This window comes from Harpia harpyja, chromosome 4, assembly GCF_026419915.1.
Source record: "Harpia harpyja isolate bHarHar1 chromosome 4, bHarHar1 primary haplotype, whole genome shotgun sequence".
NCBI classification, from domain to species: Eukaryota; Metazoa; Chordata; class Aves; order Accipitriformes; family Accipitridae; genus Harpia; species Harpia harpyja.
The window spans coordinates 59,478,365-59,504,213 of record NC_068943.1 but is presented as its reverse complement, the minus strand read 5'-3'; the positions used below and the strand labels follow the sequence as shown (position 1 = coordinate 59,504,213).

General features: G+C 42.0%; 1 protein-coding gene across 2 annotated transcripts in view; it reads right to left on the bottom strand.

Moving 5' to 3' along the window:
- WDPCP (WD repeat containing planar cell polarity effector) overlaps window positions 1–25,849 on the bottom strand; it is a 161,292-nt gene that overhangs the window by 7,846 nt on the left and 127,597 nt on the right. For both annotated transcript variants that reach the window (XM_052784223.1, XM_052784226.1), the window contains exons 16-17: window positions 9,173–9,308; window positions 1,023–1,123 (exon numbers count right to left, since the gene is read on the bottom strand). In XM_052784223.1, the coding sequence (XP_052640183.1) occupies window positions 1,023–1,123; window positions 9,173–9,308 (237 nt within the window). The remainder of the gene's footprint in view (window positions 1–1,022; window positions 1,124–9,172; window positions 9,309–25,849) is intronic.

The following is a 25,849-nucleotide window of genomic DNA, read 5'->3' as shown; positions in this document are numbered from 1 at the left end:
GAGCTGAATTAACAGTTGCCAACATCAAAAAGAAGTCCTGCTGCAGGCAGTGTGCTTCTGCCCCTCACTTGGTGTTGTCTGTGGTGTCCTCTGATCCCCAGGCAAAGCAGTTTGGTTCAGGGGATGGACAAAAGCCCATGGGAAAGAAAACAAATAATTTTTTTGGTTGGGTTAATATGCTGGTGGCTCCCTGTGTGAACCCATGAACATGGGCAGAAGGCGGCGGTGAGGGGGAAGCAGGACCTTCTTGTTTTGATGGTGGCAAGCTGCTAGTTCAGCTTCACTGTAACATGGAAGTGCACCCATAGCTGGCTTGTTTGAAACTATCTGTTTCAGTTGTGGCTATAGGAACCACAGTTATGCCTCGACTTTCTGTGTCACTGCGCCTGGAGACTGGCTCAATTCCTACATACCTGTCAGTATAGTGATGGGACACCCGGACAAGGCAGAAGAAAAAAGTCCTCGTCTCACCCCTTGTGCAAATACTCTTACATATCCCTGCCTGGCTGACTTTACAGGACGACTCTTTAACCATGACTTTCTCATGCTAGACTACTCCTCTATTATACTGTTGCAGCACTATGCCTCTTCTATCATGGAGATACCAAACACTGCTGAAGGAAGATGGCCGCGTCTGTTTACACCAGAACACCCTGCAGAAGTAGTGTAAAATGCTGCTTCACAAGCCATGTAGCTGGTGAGGCTCTGCTGCTGCCATTGCACACCAAATAACAGAGCAACAATGACTGAAACTAATAAACACTTTGCCTGTCTTAGTTAAATGATAAATAGTGCTGCAAGATAAGGAGATTCATACGATCAGTTGATTTATTCTACGTTGCGAGAGCTTGTAGCCGAGTCCTCATGCCTCTCCCTGCTTGGTATATGCAAACCAAGCTCACACTGCAATGCCACTGCCTTATTTTTCTTCCTAGATCCAGGTTCTTTTTCAAGATACCAATCACCATTATTTCTAGCCTCATCCCCTTGTGCATATTTGAAAGAGAGACTCATTCACTTACCTTTGTGACTGCTGGACAAGAGTTTCCCTGTTACGGAGGCAGGGTGACGATCCACTCCTGGCTTATGCTCGGTATCCTCTGCCAGTCTGTGGCTGGTGGGTCTTTGAAAACAAAACAGAAGTGATAGGAGGGGAGGGAGCAAGGACTGAAGAGTTGGGGAGACAGTGCATAGCAAAGCAAAGCTGTTTCATTTGCTTTCTATCTTTTCAAGTACACAGCAGCCTGCGTAATCCCCTGGCTACAAACTGTAGCTCTTTTTTATCAGATGCCAGTACGTTTGTTGACTGAGCGTCACTAGGATCACTCATTTGGCCGTGCAGTCGCTCCAGCACCATCCTGTCATTCAAAGATGCGGTGTAAAGCTGGTGTTTTCTGGAGCAATTAAAGTTTTGTTAAGCAGGACAGGCTGGGGATGTGCAACACATGTAGCAGGTGCCTGGCACTGTGGCAGCCCTGCATAGAGGTGGTCGGGCGGATGCCGGGAGAGGAGGATGTCAGACCCAAAAGGCAGTGCTGATTTTCTGTGATTTTTGCAGTTAAACCCTGTTCCCACACCATTTCCATCACTGAAATCCAAGCTGCAAAGGAGCTGCAGGGAAGAGAACACCAGCTATGTGTTATGGAAAATGCAGATGGATATTTTTTTCTTTTTTTGTGTTTTTTTTTTTGTTTTGCTAGTCTCGGTTTCTTCACTCGTCATTAATCTCTGCTTACGTAGGTGTGTGGCAAGGCAATCCATTCCCAAGGCAGTGGAACTAGAAATTTGGAGGTCATCTTGTGCTATCCTGGCTTGCCGACTCACTGCTCGTCCTGCCGTACGCAAACTGCCAAGTGCCCAGCGAAGTCCAAGGGAGCATTGCCTTCGGCAAGAATGAGTTGAACAGGGAAAATAAACCAAGCCTCTCATGCCAGGCCAACTGGGAACCCCTTTGGGGGGATTGTCCTCACTTGGGTGGCTTTTCCTCCTCTGTGGATGTAGTCGTGTTTGACTCAAGTAGTGTTTTATTCAAGGGTGGCTTTCAGATATGACAGCAGTGTAGTTGTGAGAATGAAAATGTGAACGTTTTTGCGTGGTACCCAATTTGTTAACTGCCACAGTGCGAAATCTCGCTTGGCTTTGATAATACAAATAATACATTCCAGGCATAAAAAGCCCTTTATTACTGATGAGAACCTAAATAATTAAAGAAAAAGCTCAGATTTTCCCTGTACCTTTGTCTTCACACTACCAGTTGGGCGATAGCTATGCAAGCAGCTGGGCATCTGTAAAGCAACTAAAAGCAACTCTCCTCATCAGCTTTCCCGAGACATTTTTAAGCTGCAGTAATGCAACTCTCCCATCACGCTAAGCTTTATTGGTTCAGCAAAAGAAACTAAGAAACTTCATTGGAGACCAGATTATGCTGGCTGCAAAAACGGAGGGATTCTTCTGCTCTTCGACCCCATTATCTCCTCTGTAGTGTCTTGATCAGCTTTCTTACACACAGCCTCGGATTCTGCTGAGACCTGCAAATTGCTTTTTTGGCTGCCAAATTGCCATAACCCTTCTATTTTTATGTTTTAAAAGAGCTTAAAACCCTCCATCCTCTTTGGATGTGTCTTTAAAATTGACCAGTACTGGGAGGATTTCATGTATATCCAAAGGCTTAGAAGAAGATGTTACCTCTACCGAGCTTCTAGTTTTACAGTCAACAGACATGAAAAGCCCAGCGGGGATAAAAGGAACTTAACCAGTTCTGTCTAATGCATATAAATCTACCTAAGAGCTCAAGGCACTGGAAGTACTCAATGCACTACATTTATCTGAGTCTAAGATACAGAAATGGGTCTTTAGCCCACATGCCACATGTCCTAATTTGATGCCAAGTTAATATGAATTAAGAGACTGAAATGAATAAACAAGGTCAGTCTGGGCCGGGCCAAGTTGAATCAATGTAAAATAATTGTCAGTATTTTCTGTCAGCAACACTGGTTTATCTTGGCTGGGGATTCTCGGCGCTATAGATTATAAAATGTTTTCAGTGGAACAGTTGGCAGACATTTTATTGATTTTTCTTTGTTTTGTGAATGCTGGAAAAATTTCCATTAAGTATACACGCTACTCATGTGACGAAGCCAAATTGCTTTTTCAAACTTTTCTTTCTTCAAGTGTGCTAACGTGTTAATACGTTAGCAATCTAATTTAATCAAGAGGACCTTTGTCTGGAATCAAGAGGCCACAGAGCATACCTCGATGCATCTCGAGTACTTATGGGCTAATAAGAGTTAATTTTGTATTTTCAAGGTGCTGTACGCACACTGACTAATTAATTTGCCCAACACCCCTTTGAAGTTGGTAACGTATTATCTCCGTTTTACAGATGTAGAAATTGAGAGTGCAACTCTGCACAGAGCCACGCATATTTGCCCACTGTCACATTCTCGATGCACGTGAAGCTCCTGTTGCCTTCACTGGGACTAAGCAATGGCAAAGAATGAGACGGGAGGCTGCAGCAACGGGGCAGGATTGGCACTGCTGAGCTGCCAGATCCCACTTCTGCGATGAATTTCCTACACCACATTGCCACATCCCCACAGCACGCCTCTTAATAGAGTTACTTTGGAACTGAAAATTGCTAGGACAGATAGAGCAGCTTGTAGGATTACGCCGGGACCTGTGGCAGACTGTATTTCTCGGCCTATATTCCTGCTATTTTAAGACCAGGTTTGCTTCCTGGTTAAAGAGGACTTTTGAAAAAGATAATTGATGGTGGAAGAACAAACAGAAGTGCCATAATAGTGATGAATGCTTATTTTGTTTAATTGCATGAAACAGTGGAGTAAGAGTAGGAAATCCATTTAATGTTTTTTTTTATTATGTGACACACAAAAAAGGATGCAGTGGGATAACTCTAATTCTCTCTTTACACTGATTTAATAACCAACATATACAGATATGAAAGACTGTCATGCAGTTTTCTCTTAATGCTTCCTGAGGTTTGATCAGTGATGCTACAGATTCAAAATATACAAACATGCTTCTGAGCTTAAATAAAAGCCTTGTTGAGAAGTAGAAAAGCGTTTATTTTTAAGTACATAAGCAACAGGAAAGTTTTATGATAAAAAAACCACTGTGATGACATATACTTTTGCCTTCTATCCTAATCACTGGTATTAAAATAAGAGATATCCTAATTAAAATAGGAATAGTTCTGGTTTGGGGGTTGGGGACAAGTTAGATGGATAATAAGCTAAAAAAACCTCCAACCCAGCTTCACACACATCCTGACTCTACCAACAAATGCAAGGTATTTAAACCCACACTGCATTATGGTAAGGAAACAGAATGACACACTGATGAGGAGGAAATCCATACTGCAGTTACCAATGCCAATGGCAGAGGAGCGAGTGCAGCCATAGCTCTGTGCTGACTCTTATGTGCCAAACTCTGGCGTGGTCACAGGCACTCACTAGTTGACTCATCCAGAAAAAAGCTGTCCCACAGGGAGCCAGTCAGTTCCTTTAACGCGTTGCCAAGAGGATCAGTATGCTACCTTGGTCCTCTGAACAACAGCGTCCATACCTTCTGAAAATATTTTCCTCATTTACAGGCAGCAAAAAGGTTATGCTGATCAAAACGTTTCCATAAATAGATAACAAGAATAATGAGAGGACAAGAACTGCTAGATTATAACATATCTGACACTTGGAAGGAGAGAATGGCAATGGCCAATAGCAAATGTAAGCCAGAGATGAGAGCTTTGTCTTGTAAAATTATGCACTGGACTGTGCATTGTTGGTGGTATTTAACTGTCCTGTTCGTGTTAGAGTGAAAGAAATCATGCAGCAAACAAAATGACTCTGTCTGGAGTGTTGTCCTGAAATCTTTATCGCCCATAACTTATTCTGTGTGTGTGTGCATAGTTTGGAAAGTTGACTGCAGTTCTCCTCTGACAGCCACACTATTGCTACTTTCATAAAATGTCATGGAGGTAAGACAATTTTCTCTGTCTGTAAAACATATTTTAGTTTCAAACTAAGTTCTCTGCTTTCTGACTGTCAAGCCAAGAAGAAAAGCCAGACTTTGCCTAGAATAAGTTCTCCAAGAAATAAACCCTTGAGACTATTTTATGAATGATTATTTTGGTTCCAAGCTTTTCTGTCCCTGTCTCCATCCCAGGCTATGGCTTTTGTTTCTAGGCTAAGGAGATGATGACGTGAAGAGTTAATTGAAGTGATTTGTTAATCATGCAGCCTGAAAACTGGGCTTCTGTTACATATATGCAGATGTCAGGGTCCCTGAAGGGCATCAGTAACAAGGTTTATTAAGTAAGTTAAACAGAAACGTTTTCTGCTAGTCTTCACAAGGCCCTTGCCCAGGGCTTCTGCCTAGGTGTAATTCATGAAATATGCCTCAGGGGTCCCAAAACAAAGGTTCTGTCAAAGTTGAAATACAAGAAAGAAAGAAGTCTGGGTATGTGCTGGAGATGAGCTTCCAGAAACTTGGGTGAGATGCAGATTTGGGACATTATCTGGGTCTGACAGGGGTGGTAGTGTTAGAAATGCAGTAATATGTAGGTTAATTGATTTCATGGGTTTGGTGTGACTAGTTGGTACAAAGATGTAAAGCCAAGGCAGACAACAAAAGACTCTGTGAAAGAAGAAAGAGCAGTCGTGAATACTCTTGCTGAACATCTGCAAAGTCCCGTCATGGTGTCTTACAAAGATTAAGGGAACCACTGCTACCCAGAAGATAGCAGAGCCTGGGAATACTTGAATTCATGCAGGCCAAGTGCACGAGCAGTGCTACTGGCTTTGTGTGACTTCCAATTAACTTGTACAGATGAGGTTATGGGGGTTTTATTGCAAGATTAATGACACTGAACACTGATGCTCAACTTGCAAAGAACAGATTGATTTTAGGTTGGAAGGGAGCTCTGGAGGTGATCTGGCCCAATGGTCTTCTCAAACCAGATTCAACTGTTCAGTTAGATCCAACTTCAAGTTTGCTTCAGCTCAGGTCTGTAACCCAGCGAGGACTTGTGCAGGATAACAACAGAAATGAACCATTGGCAGTGGCGAGCATTTGGAAGGTCAGAAAGAGAGCAGCAGTACATTCCCTCACATTAAACTTGGAGCAACACTCCAGAGCCCAGATCTGAGCTGGCTCTTGTCATATCACCAGCAAAGGCATTTGCTGCAGGAAGTCATGGTATGCCAACATGCAGGGGATGCAGCAAGCAAAAGTTAAAGGCTAACCTTGTTCCCCAGACTACAATCAAGTCCTCAGAGACAGTATCTCAAGGATTTGAATGATGCTGAGGAGATAAATCAACAAGTTGCCTACAATAATACATATAAAGCATGGCTGAAGTGACTTGGCCAAGACAGGAGGCTGTATTGTGCATGGGGTTAGGCAACAAAGAAGAGTAGTAAATCTATTACAAAAATGGAATTTTCTTCTTCTGTTTTTCTTGAGGGGAAAGACTTCAGAAGTAAATAGGAAATGATTCAAGACGTACATTTATCTCACTGGTGAGCAGAATACATAAACACTGAAGACTAGTGTTAAACAGCATGAGAAATGGAGAAAGTCAATAATGAAACAAAAAATGACCAAGCTAAGGAATGACAAAGGGCCTTTACAGGAGAGAGAATGTGTCCTGATTATTGATTTTGAAACTGCAGGTAGTGGTTGGAGGCTGGGAAGAAGTGGACAGTGGAAATGTCAGATATGAATTTGTGATGTGGAAATCAGTTAGAATAATAATGTTGCTGTGCACTACTAAGACGCTCAGCTGCAAGCACTATACAGCTGCGATTTCATAAACTTCACTGCGTTTTAGTAAGGTGTTGTCGCCATTTTTTGAGTGAATTCACTGAGGCAGCAGAAAGCAAATATGATTTAATTTTGGGTTCACATGTTGGATTGATTTAAAGAAATTTCCTCACGTGTTGCGTAACCATCTACCCATTATAAACTGTGTCCTCTGCTCATGTCTCAGATTAGGCAGCCAAATCTCTAGTAATGCTGGAGTATCTTGGCCAGAGAGATGAAACATTACAATGACTGCAGAACTGAGAATGTCCGTGTTTATGTAGGCTTCTAACACTGAAAACCTTTCTTTCTTTATACAAATCTCTTCACATGAAGAAGTCTGATGCAGACTTGGCAGCAGACGTATTATAGAAAACAAACTCTGTGAAACTGGAGGCAAAACGCAAGCCACAGTTACGTGCTTGTAACCATCTGTGGGTTTTTTTATGCACAGAGAAGAGGTTGTTGGAGTCACCTGTGCCTCAGCAGGTGACCTTCCCAGCCAGCTGGCGTTGTCACAGGGAGTGCCTTTAAAACTCAAATTCATGTTGGCAGGCTTCAAGCTGCTGTGGCTAGCCAGGGGGGCTGTGAGAAGTTTTCTTCCACAGCTCTGCAAGAGGCCACCAAAACCACCAGCCTCTCTTGCAGGAGGTCAGCTGCAAGCACTGGGTGTCAGCAGACGGAGGAGCTGATCGCGTGGGTGGGGAGCTTGCTTTATACTCACCAATCCGGCAAGAGGCAAACAAAAGCCTCAGGAAATCCCAGCAGTTTATGCAGCTCCAGCGATTGCAAGGAGCCACTCATAAGGCTCAGCAACTTTTGGTGGCCCACCTGGGCAGGTGCAGGCGAACACGGTCAAGCCAGGGAGCCCAGGAGTAGGAGTAAAGTTGAACTCTGCAGTCTCTCTCCCAAGATGCCTGATGAAGGCAGATGTGGGACTGCCAGAGACATGTGAGTCATATCAACCTCCAAAAGGGAAAAGGTGAGCTGAAGGGAGGATAGCGTGTTTATACCTTGGGATCAGAGGCATGTTGGGATTAGTCTCTGCTCTAGTGCTCTGTTAAAGAAGCTCCTTTTATTGGAGCACTTGGAAAGTCCTCTGTAAATATAGTCTCCAGCATGATCTTACTGTCTTTATTATTTGGCCATATCAATACGGTGCTATCTCCATCCTGAAAGTTAGGACAGAATAATTATGCACTGTATTTTTAAAAGCAGGCCCCATCTCCAAATCCATGAGATAGCTCTGAAAGCTTTAGGCAGTGTTCTGTATCCTAAAAGTTGTAGGCTATGTACAAAATAAATATTTCACTAGTGGTGTGCAGCTGGTATAATAGATATTATATCCAATACTGCAAAAGCCCAATCTCTTTATGTGAGGAAAGACAGAAAACTAGGTAATATACAGATTTCCAGAAGGAGAAAGAAATGTGTTTCTTGCCCACATGAAGAGTGTTCAACATAGTTATATACAAATGGTTGGGATGATTTGTCAATGTGGAAGTTCAATGTTGTACTCACACTAGATTTACTAAAAATGTTCCCACATACAGTAGGCATAGAAAATAAAAATAAGTGCATCTGTAGACTCACTGGGAACAAGCAATTGTTTCATTTCTATCAAGAATGCATGAAGAAAAATAAGAGAAATAAATGTTTTTTTTAATCCTTGCAGAAAAGCTGTTTCATTCTAATTTCATCCGTTGCAAGGTGGTGTGCTGCTTCACTAGCAACAAAAGCATTGAAAAAAACCCCAGTCATCAGACCTGTTGTTTCTCTCATAATAGGTAAGTTTCAGGTTTTAATCAACTTTGGAAGAAGGGCACTCTCAAAAGATCATCCCAGGGATTTTGATCACAGGCTAGTGATGAGCTTACAGAAATCTGTAAAGATCATGTTAGGTTTTTAAAAGTTCTGTTTGCCACCTGTAACTGTTAATTTGCTGCATTTTCATTGCTGTATTTCTCTCTTCTGCACATTCATCAAGGAAGGCTGCATTTGCCCAAATGGTTTAATTCGAAAATGGTTGTGCTAGTGCGTATTAAATGCTCAAAAACTGTCTATGTTTCTGGAGATTGCGTTGTGTCCATGCCATGTCCTTTTGGCTTCCAAGTTTTACTTAGTTCCTGCTTCGTGTCTTAATGTTTTATTGTGTTTACAGTCATGATGCAGATGACAACTGAGGTTGTCAGGAAAGGTCAGAATATCAAACATACATTTCAGAAGTATTTTAGTTAATTTTTCTCCCTTCCCTTCCATTTTCTGTTACGGAAATACAGGATTTTCCTTGGCCTTATGAAACATCTTTGACAGACACACAAGTTGCCTGGGTGCCCTTTCCTGTGCTGCTCACCTGCAGGACCAGCTCTGGGCTGACGGTCCGATGGCTGGACCAGGAGCAGGCGGGTCACGCTTTCCTCCCTGTTCTGAAGTTCGGTCAATGAAAGCTTCGTGAGATGGGTCTTCTTCGTCTGATGGCCCCAGAAGTTCTGTTAAGATGAATCAAGATAAGATATCAGGCTTAGTTAATGTCAAAGTACCAAACAAGTTGCCGACTGTTTGCCTTAGATGTCAATAAGGACAAAGGTGTCCTCTCTTTGTAACGGATCAAGTCAAATGGAAAACTATATGCTTATACAGCTTTCACCCTTGACTTTTCCCCTTGAAAAGGAGGCCAAGTAGCTAACAACCAGCAACAATAACACGTCCAAGTGTTTTTGGAAGGGAGGGAGTGAGTGTATGTTGGCTTTAGTTAGCAAGGAGGAAATGCCTTCTCTAAATTGTCAACTACAGAAGGTCTAGCTGGCTGCCAAAGGCTGCTGTGTGTGAGTATTTCACTGTTGCCATACAGATCCAAGTCTTACCAGTGTGACTCTTCCCCCACAAGGGTATGTGTAACTCCTTCCTTTAAAAATAAAGACTTTCCTTAGCTTTGTTTCAAAATATTTTGGTTCACAACCAAGACCTGAAGTCTTCAGGTAGGTGAAGGAGAGCCTTCCAATTCCCAAGTTCCAGTCTGAGCCCTTTGGGGAAGGAAATTGTTTGAAAATACCTGAGCCACCAAAAAATATAGAGGAGGAATTGCATATTCTAGGTGTGAGACTTAAAATAAATAAATAAAAAATATAATCAAACCCCAGGCTAGCAGAGTTTGGATTAAGGAAAAAAAATCCTGTTACAGATAAAGACTTTAAAAGATTTTTCTCAAAATTGTAAGACCCTTTTGCATTTTTTCTATTTTAATCCTGTTTTTCTCCCCTTGTTCTCTGCCTTCCCAGCTCCTGTATAAGCTAATCTGCATGATACCCATGGCAACACCATGGGCAGCACGAAGAATATAATGCTCTTGCGAGCATTGCCATACTGCTAGTTTACATTTTGGCCAGAGACCCAGAATGCTCACCAGCTTAGGAGGGCAAATCTACTTGTAAGCATTTCTGAATCTCCGAGTCCTAAAAAGCGAATGCTGTTAAGATTGCTGCAGACCATTTCTACTCTTCATGCTACCTAAATATTATTAGCATCTGTGGTGCGAGAGAGGGTGAAGTGTGGCAACCAATTTGGCTTTTTCAGGTAACTGATATTCTCCATCTGGGCTGCCGTTTGCCACACATGGAGCAACATGGGGAATCACTGAAAACAACCAACTTGGTCAGGGGCAACACACCTCCAAGCATGCACACCACGTTACAATAAATAAAGGAGCTAAACTGGCCCTCGTGCAATTTCTCCTCTACCTGGAATAAAAAATCCAAAGAAAAAAAAAGGAGGGGAGAAAAAAGGTGTTCAAGCAATGCTCTACGTCTAGGAAACACGACTCAAGGGCAAGTAAAGTAGGTTTCTCTGGAGATCTCTTCTTGGAGCCTGTTGCAGAACGAGCAGCCAAGAGAAGGAGGGGAGCAATACGGAGAACTCACAAAGGCACAGGAGAAACTGCTTTTGATATGCATGAAGAACTCTGGGAAAGGGCTTAAACAAAATTCTTGTTGATGTGTGTGGAGGCAAAATCCACCACACCTCTCGTGGGACAAACTTTGACAGCCTCTGCTTGGGAACACAGCTCTCACTGCCATGCTTCCACCTGCGAACAGAGTCTTTGGTCCTGAAGAGCTTCCCTCTTCGCTTGGTCTTAGCTTTTGAGGGAAATGTTTAACCTTTTAGTTTGCTAAATCTCAAAGCTAAGACTTACAGTGTGAGGTCAAGCTGGTGTAATCAATCTTTTTTTTCTCTTTTTTCTTTTTTCACCTACTCAGTAATGTCTAAGGTCTACATAACCTACAGTTACAAATTTTCACCAATATATGATGATCATGGCTTCTCCTTAGACATCACTCCTGAGGCTGACCTAGCTTCAAGGAGCAGTGGCGTTTCAAAACGTAAAACCCTGAGAGATGCCCAGAGAGGAGTGTTTATTGAGAAAGGAAACAAAATAGGATTGGGTCAGCTTTGTCTTGATCTCTTTCCATCATACTATTAATTTGCATTTTCTCGTACCTGCTGAGAACCAGACTTGAATAAATCACAGCCCTCTCACGTCAATCACTTCAGTGTAACTCATGCATGTGCTCTGGGTGGGACCTAGCAGTTTTGTAATGTGGAGTGGGCTACAATCTGGATGTATTTAGTCCTTGTGTGGCATATTTCGAATACATGAACACTATGAGCAATTATAACCATGGCTGTTGACTTTTTGATATTTTTGCGCCGTGGATGCAGCAAAGCTACACCTTGTTAAATAATGCTACTGATCCATAGGAACCTCATGGAAAACAGAGCAGTCTGTCATATGCAAGCACACTTGTAGCCAATATTGGGGGACGAGGGGGGTTCTTACCCATGGGAGTGCAAAAAGATTTCTTTGCACTTTCATATCTAAATTAAATATCTGAAACTGACACAATCAAGTCACAAGGATTGAACCTATTCTAGTCTGGGTATACAGCTGCAGTGTTGCAGAAGAACATTCGATAGGATCAGATGCCAGGAGTGGTTTAAAGCCACAAAACCATCAGATATGAGCTGTAGAGTAAAGAAAGAAACGTTTTTGTTGTGGGACATTGGACTGTGTTGCCTGTGAGAAGTGCTACAGCAGGAAAAACAAATGCACAAGGAACACTGTTTAAACAACACAGCCCTTCCCAAATCAGAGGCAACATATCCCACATTTAATTATAAAGGGAAGGATTTTGGCAACAATGCCATAGAGCTGGGAGAGGGTGGTGGTCCTCACATCTAGATGAGGGCTCTGGCTAGGCTTTGGTGCTTAATAAAGACTTGACTTTGTGCTAGCATTGGAGGTATCACAAGTTGCACCCAAGATTTCATATTCAGGTAATCTGGGATCTTCCTTTGGGTTATTGCACAATAAACTCTTGCTGGTTTTAATTCTAACCTAGTATTTGCTTATCATGTTAGAAGCTGGGGATGTGAATCTGAATTTGAATTTTAAAAACCTGAGAGTTGGTATCACAGCTAACATTGTTGCTTGATCATTGAAGTCATTTATCAGATACAATAATATGAATTATATTGTGCCAAAAATCTTTATCTACAAAATCCCATTTGTCATGATAAATATTAGGATAATGTTGTCCACACACAGCCGTACAATGCACGTTCTGCATTTCCAAAATCTGCTGATAGCCGCTATTGCTACGTCTAGCGCCTGTCTGAAATAGCCAAATACGTTTCTTTACAAGTCCACTAAAATTTTTCCTACGCTTTAATGAGCAGGATGCTCTCTGAACATCATAGGCACCTGATGAGCTCTCATGCCTTCCCTGCTCATATATGTGTCACTATTTAACCATATCTATTCTCTTTTGGATCTGTGTTTGCAAATCAGAAGCTGTTTCCATTCTCCACTATCGTCCACTGGACTTTCAGGGATAAAAATGCATTTAAAGTGTGCAATCCTGTGGCAAAATGAAAATCTTCTTTTAATATTGTTTGCAAAATTGACAGCTCTACTTAACAGAAGCCATTAAATTATTTACAAAGTAGCAGCTGCTCTTGTAAAAATATAGCCTTTTTTGGGCATGAAAAATAAACTAGTTGATAACCGAGAGATAAGCCATTTGACTTCTTCTTTGTGTGCCCGGCATGGTATGCAGAGCCAATTCTGTACAATCTGATGTTTACAGAGCAATCGTAATGTACGACCTCCTTAGGCAACAGGGACACAAGAAGCCTTTAAAATGCTGAAGCAAGCATTTAATCAGAACTCTTCATGCTGATCTTTGAAAAATTCAATAAGTTCAAAAAATGTAACTCCTTCTAAAGATAAAATACCAGTTTTTTGCTTCAGGAGTTGCAAATATATCCCAATGAACTCCCAGTGAACCACACAGACTTCAGACATACTGCTGTTTTTTAAAAAAAAGAAGTAAACAGTAGTTTTTCTGAAAGAAACAAAGCAAGGGTGTGAAGAAATGCAAATGGTTAAGAACAGCGAGTGCTGTAAAACAGTATAGTTTAGTAATAACCCAAACAATCTTTTTTTTTAGGCATTTAAACAAATTCTTTTTTTTACCTGAATAGCTATTTCCATGTGAATAAGTTCATATCTCCTTTTATTATGCATTAACTTTTTTTTTAATTTTAATTTTTTGTGATTTTTTTTTTGTTCTGGTTTGGTTTGGTTTTTTTTAAGGCAAATGACTGTGAGATTGAGCATGATCTCATGCATTATCAAATTGCTCCACCTTAACTCTGCCCCAGGTTTTCTCAAATTACATAAAAGTATTTCTAAAGCGACTGGGTAAGATTCTTTTGGTATCAATACTAGTGAGAACTTCCATTGCTGACTTGAGTGTGGTCAGCTCTTTTTTCTGGTTACAATTGTTTTCCTGAAAACATCTTTCTAAATAAACAGATTCTAATAAAATCATTCAGTTTCAACAAATTCCTGCAGGGAAACCACACAGCTTTGCTTGTGTGTGTGTGTGTGTGTGTGTGTGTGTGTGTGTGTGTAAAAATATACTCTCAACTCCTCTGCTTCTTTTGGTCTAGTTTTCCATGACTTCTTATTTTTAGATTATTTTTTTGTTGTTTTGTTAATTCCCAGTGCTGACATGTTTTCATTTGACAAATATAAACTGTCAAAATACTCTTTTTATAGTACTTTTAAAACTCATTGAGAACAGCTGTTACTGTGGAGAGAGCTGGAAAAGGTATGTAAATCAGAATATCTCCCATTTGTGTTGTAATTTAACAATTTGATACCTGAGAAGATAAGGCACTTCAATCACTACTAAGTAGAAGCAACCATTAATGGTAGGATAACATGTCATTATTTCACTAGTTGGATACTAGGCATATTAGCAGCAGCAAAACTGTTTCAGTGGGTGTGCCAGGAAATTTAAGAATTAAAATAAATTTATGTGATAAAACTAAAGAAGTAGTAAACATTTATAAACAACTCTTTTTTTTTTTTTTTTTTTTTTTTGTAGCCTAGACAGTTACATTTCACTTAGCAGTCTTCTGCAGCTTGCAGTGAAACCTGGCTTTAAAACTTTCTGCAAATGGAAATGCCAAGTCTTTACTAGCTCCGGCTGAGCTTTCAATCTCTGCTACTCATTTGCTCTGCTAGAATCATACACAAAATTAAGCTAACTACTATATAGGATGAATAGTTCATTTTATATCTCCCTGGAGCCTAAGTAATCAGGTTCCTTAGGAACTACCCTAGCAGTGTCAATCTTATTTAATTTAAACAAAATAAGGCGTGTCTTACGGGGTGATCCAGATGTGGTAGTACCAAGCTGTGATGGGTTGACAGCTGAGAGAGACTGAATAACCAAGGATTTGCTTCAATTCCAGGCTCTTTCACTTCAAAGGCTTGAACAGTGTCCCAGCAATAGAGATATTGCACCTCTAGATTTTATCGGGTTTCCCAAACTATGTGAAGTTTGCCTCATAATCTTGGCAGCGGGCAAGCGGCTCTCCTCTCGGATGCCGATGCATGTTACAAGCTGGAGTGCCAAGAGACAAGATGAGCAACCTAAGGCTGCTACTGCTCAGCAATTACAGCAGGCACAGGAGGGAGGACATTCCTGGTGACTAGGCATTTTCTTTGTTTGGTAAGTGGTATTTTAGACCAGGTCTTTGTTTTTTTCTTTTATTTTTTTCTTTTTTTTTTTTTTTTCATTTTAAGTGACTACCTAGAAATACCTGTTCTAAAGGAAAGCTGGGCAAAAGCTGCTGGTGAGCAGAGACATTCCCATTGTTTGGGGTGAAGGCTGCAGCAGTGGAAATGTGGGTGCGTGCTCCAGAGCATCTCAGTGAAAGCATTCAGGGAAGACCTGATTATTCTTAAGCGATGCTCTAGAGACTCCACAGAGGCAAAAGTGCCTCTGGCATTGCAAGCCCCAACCCACAACGGGCAAAGCAAGCGCTGCTGAGCTTGCGTGTTCCTTCAGCTGCTCTTCGTGACGCCCGTGTACTGGGCACACCCTCTGCTTGGCACTTCCAGCCCAAGGACCAAGCGTCTCCGCTCCCAGCTGCCGCCCCTCAGGCATCCAGAGCAGGGAGATCTGCCGGCCAGACCAGAGGCAGGTAGGCTCAGGGGAGAAGAAAACCATTTCAGGGGGTTAATTGAAAGAGAAATACATCTGCAAACACAAGATGCAGAAAGGAAGCCTGCAAATAAATGCTGCCAGCTGGAAGCCGGCCAAACTGATAAAGCAGGAAAGAAATTGAGGGTTAAATGTTTTGGATGCTGAAGGCTTGGAGTTCAAAGAGGAGCTCAAGGAAACTCCCTGCCACCAAGTCCATAGAAAGACGCTCTAGGCAAACACAAGCCTTCTGCAGGACAGCTTTATCCCAGTTTCCAAAAGGTAGTAGTTCAGACAAATGGTTAAGGGATATCTTTTAGCACCTGGGAGATCTTGTGCAAGGGAAGACGATGCCCACAGGTGAGCTATGGCTGAGGGGTAGAAGGAGTTGCTTTCCACAGGGAAATGGATGAGAAGTGCATCTTCCTATATTGGGTTGGAAGAATAATGTGTAGCTGTGGATGTATTTTCATTCCTTGGTAGAAAGAGGCAGAAGGAAGCTGCTCCTCCAGGCCAGGAGGTGTGGGAAACCAGGGCAAGGCTGGCGGTCACTCTGTCTTCCCTGGAGCATCAGCTCCAGTCCACATCAGGAGGGGGTACTGTACCTGATGTCAACCCAGTTTTCACCAGGTATATAAGGGCTGAGGAATTGCAACTAGAAACTCCTGCCTAAATCCCAGGGAGAAAACACCATTAGAAGGATGCTTTCTTTTCCAAAGAAAATCTCTGTTTCAGGTCTGCATGGGCTACTGTTTTCTACGCAGTGGACTGGGGGTAGGAAAGCTGCATTTTTCCACTGGACCAGGAAGTTGTACTCAAAACAGAGGATGGGACAAATGGTGATGTGTCTCTCTGATATAACACTCTCTGTGCCAGGCCCTTCCGGTGGTTTTCTGACAAGGACCCTGGCTGTACAAGATGACCACCTTGGTCTTCAGACAGCCTTTTTTTTAATCAGCTGAGGTCAGAGTCCTTTACAAATGAAGTCTGCATTGTTATCCCACGCTACAGCAGGGTACAAGAGTGGCACGAGGACAGCAAGGCATGGCTGCGTAACACTAAGGCTCTTAGTGCAGAAATTACATTTACAGGTGGGAAAGTCTTAGTTGTAGTATCAACATTTTTTGAGCAGGTGCATAACTATGCCATAGCACTGGAGCAAGGCTAGAGTTCAAGAGCTAGCTAATTGTATCTCTCTCAAAAAGGAATTGCCTCAGACCAGTTAATTTGTCAAGATAACGAATTGCAGCAATTCTCCTTGTTTGGAGCTGGGCCACTTACACTGATCTGAACTGTATTTAAACTCTTGATGACAGAGACTGAAAAAGATATTGCAATACTGGAGGTACAGGTTCCTAAAGTGAAACTGCATGTACAGCTGGAGTTGAGAGGCAGCAAGGGCATGCGAGTACACATCCTGCATATCCCTTAGATATGAAGAAATTCCCTGGGGCACCGACTCTGGTGCCTGGGCAGGCAGAGTTCATCTTGAATCTTCGGGAGTGACTGAGGTCCAAAAAGGATAATATAGTACCCATCGAGTCTTGATTTCTGCAATATGAGGTAACACAACCACAATTTTTACCTCCCCCCTTCCAAAAAAAGAAACAGACCCCAGAAGTACTGATTTGAAGTTATTGAAGGTTTTCTGGTAGCCGCAAGAAAAAAACCCTCCATGGGCCTGATGCTGTGATTGCCATGGCACTGTATCCTCCCAAGCCCCACGTTGCTACCGCATTTTTCTTTTCTGTGCAGCAGTAGACAGGCTTAGCCCAATGACTGTCCTCTATTTCTGCTGAAAGTGAAGTAGACAGCATCAGGTAACATTTTCATTTCTGATGTATGTTCTTGTGCCAGACCTTCTCCTCTGGCTGCCAGGTGTTCCTTCCACCACAAGAGAAACACGGACCAGAATAAATCCTGTACATTGACTCAGGGGAACTGAAAAGAATCAGGGATGAGCAATATCGTCCCTGAAGGATGCTCCAGATATACTTAAGTTGGGGAGCAGGACCCACTTTCCCTGGGCCCCACTGGGGTGCTCCTCCAAAGAGGCTAGGACAAAGCCTCTGCTGTTGCTGCTGGTATGTCCTATGAGTGGAGTAGGACACATTGAAGTCTCTTCCATCTGTGCTCCAGCAGTGCTTTTTGGTGTTAGAAAAAGCAGGAATGTTTTCAGAAATTATTTCATGCTGTTAGGTTAAGCAGAAATAATGTCAGGTAAAGACAGAGAAGTATGCAAGACCTTTGACAAAGACAACCTAACTCCCGCCTTGCATTGGCACACCCTTTCTGGGAAAAGGATGCACGGAAAACAAAATTGGTTGTTGATGGCTGTGCAACTATGTCAGTGCCTTAAAAAGCATCAACATGAGAAATTAGCCAGACAGCTCATTTCAGAGTATTCCTGCTGAATGGTCTACTTAGGAATGAAATTACTTTCTTTCTCATGTTATTCAGAATAATTATGCTCTATCTGTAAGTCCACTTAATTTAGAAAAGCAAAGTGGCTTTTATTTTGGAATAAGTGCATCCACAGGCAGAGTTCTTTCAAAATAGCTAATCTGGTCATTGCCACATGTAAACAACCCCTTATAAATTGATGGGGATGGTAAAGAACTCATGGAGGTATGGCCCAGGACTTCTTACTCAATTTGCAAGCACTTAGACCTATCTTCCTTAGGGCTAATATGGTGATCAACAGAGCTTACAGAGAGCCAGGCTCAATTTAAACAACATAGTCATATGTTTGAAAAAGAAATGAGCTTTTGAAAACTGTCTCCTCCCATTGTCCCCTCAAGTTCCAAGTCTATCTTGCTTGAGTTGATCCTCACTTTTAAATACCATAGTCGAGTGGTAATCTAGGATTTAATAGACCTCAGAAGTGTTGATTGCCCATAAGTTTGGATCTAAGGCTGGTAGGGGCTGGAGATGAAGTGCGTGCAGCCTCTTCTAGAACAAGCGAGTGACTGATAAAGGGTAACTTTATGTTGCTTGCAGCTAGTTTCTTGGCTTTGGCTGCAGTAGAAATATTTTGCTGTGCGCAGATTGCAAAGAGAGGCTTAAATGTTAAGGTAGAAAATTATAGAAAGAACAGATCTTTGCAGGATGGGTTATGTCATCTTGTGCAATATGTAGGGTGCTTATCTGTTTTTCTTCCCAAGACTCTTCTGCTGCTGGAGTGCTCCTGGGAAAGAAAGGGCCATCTCAGACTGGAAATCAGGGCTGAGGTTGCTCTGACTGTGTTTGCGGTGGCTTAGTGCATGGGTCCACACAGCATGGCAGCAGCAAGAGCTATGTGGGAGATGCAAAGTGACCTAGATCAGCACCCCTAATTCCTGCAGCTGTGCTAGTTGCTCCGTCCTGTGCAAGTGTGATGTGAACCAAATACCAGTCATGTTAGAGACTGACCTTGTTTTCTTGGAGAAACCTGTGTAAAAATGGATATAACAACACTCTTGACACTTAACTCACAGGATGTTGTGAAGCTTAATTAAATGTGCGCAAAAGCATTTTGAGATCCTTAGATGAAAGATGTTTTTATAAATGCAAATTATAATAATTATGGCTAGTAACCACCATCAACTACTGAAACAATTAATTCAGGTTGCTGCAGGCCATCACAACAACGTGTGCAAAGAGGCATCAGCCATTTAATGACATATATGTTGCGTGAGAACTCAAAGCCTTAAAAATGCTGTAAACAAAGAGGAAAAAACTACACACTCGGGGATTGCCCCTGCCGGCTGCAGTTGGTGGAAGTTTCCTCTATTGCTTCCACCACCCCCCTGTTTGCATTGCGACTCAGCCCCAAGGCGAGGAGCCCACCTTAAAGATTGCATCAGTGGGATCATTTTAAGTCCCTATGGTTTTTATATTTAACATTGCAAGGAAACTGAAAATAACTTCAAATAGCTTGGCTCACAAAAATCGGGAAATACATAAATATAACTCTTTTTTTTGGTTAATTCTTCCTCTCACCGCCCAGCCCAGCCTGCTTATAGCATCACAGAATAGACTTTGGCTACAGGGTATTATCCGGTTGACTTTCCAAGGGTGAAAACAAAAGCTAAGCAATCCAGATGTGTCTGGCCAAATACTTAAAGGCCCAGTGCACACATTTAGTTGACAACTGACTGAAATCTGAACCATTTTGCTCAGCCTTTCTTGTTGCTTCAAAACTGATTTGGGCTTAAATAGCTAAAACCTACAGGTGTTTAAATGCTCTCCCTTGTCAGCAGAACAGCCTTGTCAGACATGGTCTGAGGGTGTGGTCAGACTGGAAGAGATATCCAAAGACCCCACAGGTGAATCCCAAAGAGCAGGCTAGCCCACCTGTGCCCCTCAGGCTTATTTCATTGCTCGCCTTTAAAGACGAAAATTCAGAGTAGTAGTTACTAAGCACCCAACTTACCAAAGCAATTAGGCTAAATGCACTGCAGCTAGAAATTTAAGCAATGCACTGAATTTAATTTGAGAATTCATGGTCATAAGACTGAAACCTTTAACATTTAACCTAGCAGCAAATTAAATCAGCTTTCTGATCAAGTGAAAAATTCTATGCTATTGAAGTTTGAAAGTGTGAAGCACACACTTATTAAAAGGAGGTTTTTTTCTTTTTCTTTTAATGAAGAAAAACTTGGGACCAGTTAGTTGCCTAATCCAAATAATGGAAAAATGGGAATACTACCTGTAAATAAAGCCCAAATGGCAAAACAGTATTGCTTTCTGGCCTCTGCCAGACTAATGTGCTCATAGTCAGTGGGTTTCATGGAAAAAAAATGTTACTCATACTGGAAGGTTGTATAGACTAAACTTACTCAGACATTAATGAGCTTAATACCTGCAGAGTTTAACAGGAGCTAGCTTTCCATGCACCAAAATTGAAAATGCTTATATATTTTTTCAGTCCCTTTAAAAATACTGACTTTTCTAGAATACTTTTTGTGCTTTAAGAATTAGGATACTAAGTTGGGAATTTCTTGGATAAGTTTTCATAAAATGAGGGCCAAGTTTTTATGGGGTCTGTGCGTGTGTGCATCTGCATAGAAAATTAGCAACACTGGTGCAATGTATAGAAAATACGCTACACAGTAGGTACCAACACATTATTTTAAACCTACAAATTCTAAAACTTTATTGTGATGTGTAGATATATATGCAAGTTGTGGGTTTGCACACACAGGCACACATACATATACACACACAATATGCATACTGACATCCTGTTGCTGAGCTCTCTTAATGACGCTTATACGGTGCTCTGTTCAATGTCTCCATGCTAAATCCTACAATATGAGATAAAACCATGCATTTTCTAAATGCACCTCAAGGCACTAGGACATAAAAGAAGTTGGGGTATTAGAGCACATCTTGTTTTAACCATCTCCAGAGCACCCTGACTGACACTTTACAATTTACAAGAAAGGTGTGGCTAATAAAGCCACTGAAGCAGATATAAGGGCAGGTCCTCCCTGATAGGCATTTACGGCCCGTCACTCACCCTCTCCAGCGCTTTGCTGCACAGTCTTGCTGATAACCACCAGCACATTCTGTGGCGAGGGTGCCCAAAGGCCTTAAAAGCCGATGTGACTGTATCGGCATCTGAAAACCCCGACTGACGGGCTCACACTTTTGCTTTTCACTCGTTACCATTAGAAGAGACTAATTTAGAGGGAAAATGTAAAGTTTTGGAAAGGGGACACACCACACTTCGTATGCCCTTTCGAAGGGGAAATGTAACCTTGTAGAAACAGCGGGTTTTTCCTTCCCAGGCTGTTCCTTGCACTCCCTGGGAAGACCTTCATCTGATTGGTATCCCTCAATTACAGAGTGGCATGAATACCAGAGGTTTGGGCTTTTTTAAAACCTCATGGAGGTAGTTTACACTATATGCGGCCTTCTGCAAATGTTCTCCTAAAAATTTTAGGACAACACAAACACAAATACTTTCTCCCTGCCTATTTAAATAAACTCCATCAGCAGGAGCAGCGGCTGTGGATGCTGCTTGGGAAGCTCAGAGCCCCAGAGGGAGCTGTGGGCAGCTCCTGGCGTTGCTTGTGCTTCTGAAGGTAACCAGGAGGAAAGTCCATGGGAAGCGATGCAAAGAGGTGATGCCTGATGCCAGGAAAAAAAAAATCACCATGGCTCCTGCTGAAGTCCCCTCACTGGCCCATTTCATTCCCTTTCTTGCTCCTCTTCTCATTGAAGTAGACAACAGGAGTTTGGAGATAAGATTCTGTCTCAGACAGATGCTCACCTTTTCAGGAAAAAACATTACTTTTTTTTAAAAAGAAGGTAATTAACCTTGACTGCATTCTCTGATATCTGTTGAATACAGCATTGCTTGTCAGCCACTCCTTTCATCACTTAAAGTGCATTTTGTATCCATGGAAAGCAATTAATGTTCAATAGGGGAAGTTTGCCATTACACAGCATCTTTCCACATTCCTGCATTGCCGCAGCGGTTTTTTCTTTCCTCACATGCCACCACCAGTCCTTCTCACACAGATGTGCATCATCCAGAGATGTTTACTATCTACCTGGTTACTACTGTGTCCTTCTAGTCCTTCTTTACAGCCTGACTTTACTCCCTCTGCCTCTTCTCTGACTTTGGGTGGAAACTCTTCCTTGCAATTCACGTTTTGTGGGACATTTTTGGACTGGTTTAGGCTGCAGCCTAAACCAGTTCTCCATTGCAGGGAGAAAGGATCAGTCAGAGGGAAACTGTCACCACGATCCTTTCTGATCTGTAAAGAGCGGCTTGAAGCAACTCTCTCTCTACAAGAACAGTGCTCGGTTTAAAGCAGGCTTACAGCTCTCTGCTGCTTTCAGGTCTATGTTACTAATGATTTTGCTTCAAAATTAGCAAAATTACCTTTGGACTCACCTAAACTAACTCTGGGTGAGAGTGCCATGTGAGCAGGTTGTGCCTGGCCCTGGAGCCTCTACTTATACCTACCCTGGGGCCCCAATGGCACCGGGGGTACAGCCAGCTACAATGGCCAGTGCTGCAGGTTTCTCGAACTGTTAGCCCAGCTGGCATTTTCATCTGCTCCCTTTATACCACAAACAAGAAGAACAAACTGGTCTGAAACCACATGTAAAAATAAGGAGCTCTTAAATTCATATTTCTGAAGTCAAAATAGATGTGTAGGATAGCAGGATCTCTCAAGCACCCACCAGTACCAATATAAAGACAAGTTTAATCACTGCTATTTAAGATGGTACAAAGCAAAAGAGAGAGAGGGTGCAAGGAAGCTGAAGTATAGGACACAGCTTTCTAGGCAAGCTGAGTAGCATAAGGAGTGGAAGAACATCATCGTGGCAACTCAATATGAAAATGGTCAAGGATTACTTCACAATCTTGTATTAGCAGGTGGCTGGAGCCATTTAATCAGGCATCTTTTCTATTCCTAATGCCTATAATTATCTGTTATAAGGACAAGGTCAAATTGGCACATGAGTTTTTCTTTCCCCACCCCCAACTTCAAGGGGGGCAGGGCTACCAAATTTTGGAAGTCTTTGCTCTCATGAAGAGAACTGCAGCTATCCAACTTGGGGAATTATAGCAGAGATGGTACCTGAGGATCCTTGCTTTGGCTAGGATTACTCTGGGCTCTGCAGTTCATGCTCAGAACTAACCACTCCTGTGTCATGCAGTTACTAGAAAACTGGAAGTAGCTAAAAGAAAAGCCAGCATGTTCAGATGGTCATCACAGCAGCATGGTGCTACTCAAGATTTAATCTATCAATATAAAAAACCCCCACCAAATTTAAGCAATGCTCACAATCTCTTCCATCTCAAAGGAGAAAAGAGGAAGGCAAAGTTGAATCCAAATGATCTTCTTGCACTACAGATTCCCTGATCCTGGTGAAGGCCAAGCTGATTTAGCCATTATGCTGACCTGATCTACATCTGATTAAAGTTAATGGTGGAAACATTTCCAGTGCCAAACATAAGGCAAAAAAATGCTATCCTACAAGTACTTGAGATATTCTCAGACTAGAGGGAACTGGAGAATATTTTTAAAATTAATTTTCTTCTGAAAATACTTTTTTTCCCAAAACCTGATTTTTATTTTAAAACTGTACTAACTTTCAAAACTCCCAAGGAACCAAAACCTGTTTGCTACCTCTGCCATCTCATTCTGGGAATCACCTGAAACTTTGTTTAAAAACAATTGCAAACTCCTTAATATATGTCATGCTTTTACTATTTCTTCATCATGCATACCACGGATACACCAAAATAAGGTAATATTTCAGACACAAAAAATTGCTTTAAAACTAGTTTTTAAGTTTTTATATCTTTTTCTTCTGAATGAGTGGAACTTTTAGTTGTTTTCCTAACACAGTATTTTAACCAACTATAAGCATTAACATCGGCAGGCATCAACTTACATGAGTAATTTAACATTTACATATGGGCAAAGTAGTTTACCTCCTGTGGACTGCAAATTACTAATAGTATTGACTGTTTCTTTTGCCCCCAAATAAGGTGTCATATCAGTGTGTGCTGAAGCTCTTGTCCTGGTTTTGTAAATATTACACTTCTTTTTGACAACTGCAGCACCTGGAACCTGGGACACACTGAATGAAATGCAGACGGACTTATCTGTTAGTAAATAACTTCAACCAGGTGATGGAAAAACGTGGAAAAAAAAAATGTTTCTTGCTTTCCTCAACCTTCCTCTCAGTTGCATATTGTATTTTCCCTGAGTCGAAAATGAGAAGTTTAGGATGGAGTGGCATCTTTGCATGTCCCAAAATAGCCTTTGTGTATCATGGTTGTTGTCACACTGACACCTAATGGCAGATATGAACGAGAGTGTTAGGCTGATTTTCCCAGGGGTGAATTTTACCCTATGTTGTAAAAATTCCTTCAAATTATAGAAAATAAGTGAGCTTAGAAAATGGACTTCACTTGACTGTGTGGTTAACCTCTGGGAAGGCAGCGCTGGAAACGCAACACCAGTGGTGAGAAGCTGAGGGCGCAGTGCCAAGTTAGCATGACATGAGTGAGGGGCTGTGGCATGGGATGCAGATGCTGCCAAAAGGATGAGCAGCTTGTCACAGAGAGCTCACACAGTCCCCAAAGGAAAACAAAAGCACTGAAGGCTGAAATGAGCTGGCCAAAGTCATCCAGTACGTTGGTGATGGCTGGAAAGGTCTAATTTCATCCAGTCCCTGACCTGCTGTGGTGTTTCTCATCCCAGCAAGTGGGCAGCAAAGCTCTCAAACACACAAGGGAATAGGTTGGGACAGTGTAGTTGATGATAATATATGAAAACAAGGCATTTACCAAAGCTCATGCTTCCTTCAGGAATTTTTGAGGAAATCAGGAATTTTTCTGGAATATTTTACTGTTAAAATTCTGTTTATTATGGTTATCAGAGTGGAGTGTTGGTCCTAATTCTTCCCTTACATACCTAAGAGGCAACAGCAGCACAGTCAACAGGACAATCTAGGCTTACATTGCAGCAGACTATGCCCACACAGGCTTCATATCCACGGCTGTGAGCTAAACAACTCGCCACTCGGTGGCTAAAAGCAAGGGCCTAAATAAGCACTTTGTAGCTGTTTTTCTTTGGCCACAGTGCATCCTATGTAGTAAAAGAAATAATTAATTGTAGCCATAATCTTTCATCTGGTTAATAAAAGTTTGTATTATTTAGGCAAAGGTGTGGTGAAATTTAGCAATGGACTTCAAATGATGATTCAGGAGAAGTTTAGACCAGGTCCCAAATCCTTCCTTCCATGGGTTGGTTATCTGGCACAGTCAGAAGGTGAGCTCATGTAAGGCTCCTGATGGTTCATGAGCAGCAACGCTCCCAGGTGATGTAAGATCACATCCTGGGGTTATTCTGCAAGGGCTCTGGGACAGGCCCAGAATCTGCTCTTCACCTGGTGCACTTCAGGCATATTTGGATATCTCCAGGGGGGGATTTTCAGCAGTAAGAACATTAGCAAAGTAAATGACTAAATTTAGCAGATGTACATGAATAACCATAGCAAGATGTAGCAGAAGGTAGGTTACACCAAGCAAAAAATATAAGCTAGCAGTTGTTATGAAACAATGTTATGTTTTTGGAAGAACTAGAAGTCATTCATAGGTTTTTAACACAATTCTACAGGAAAGAATATTGTCTTCTATGTTCCTTTACAGTGGAAATTTTTAAACTATAAATTAAGTGGTTAATCCATGGTATTTAATTTATGTGAGAAGCATACCCTGACTTCTTACTGATCTCGTGGTACGCAAGGACTCAAAGCTGTGCTCAGAGCCATCACTGGTGAAGGACAGCAAGAAAGTCCTTGTACTTCCTGCCACTGGTTCCTCACGAGAAGTCAGGCTGAGCCCTGAGCACCATCCGGACGGGGCTGCTGGAGTCAGGCATGGCAAGCCTTCGGGCTGGCATCAAACACGGCCTTGCAGACACGTTTGAAAGGGATCACTTTAAACATGGGCAAGA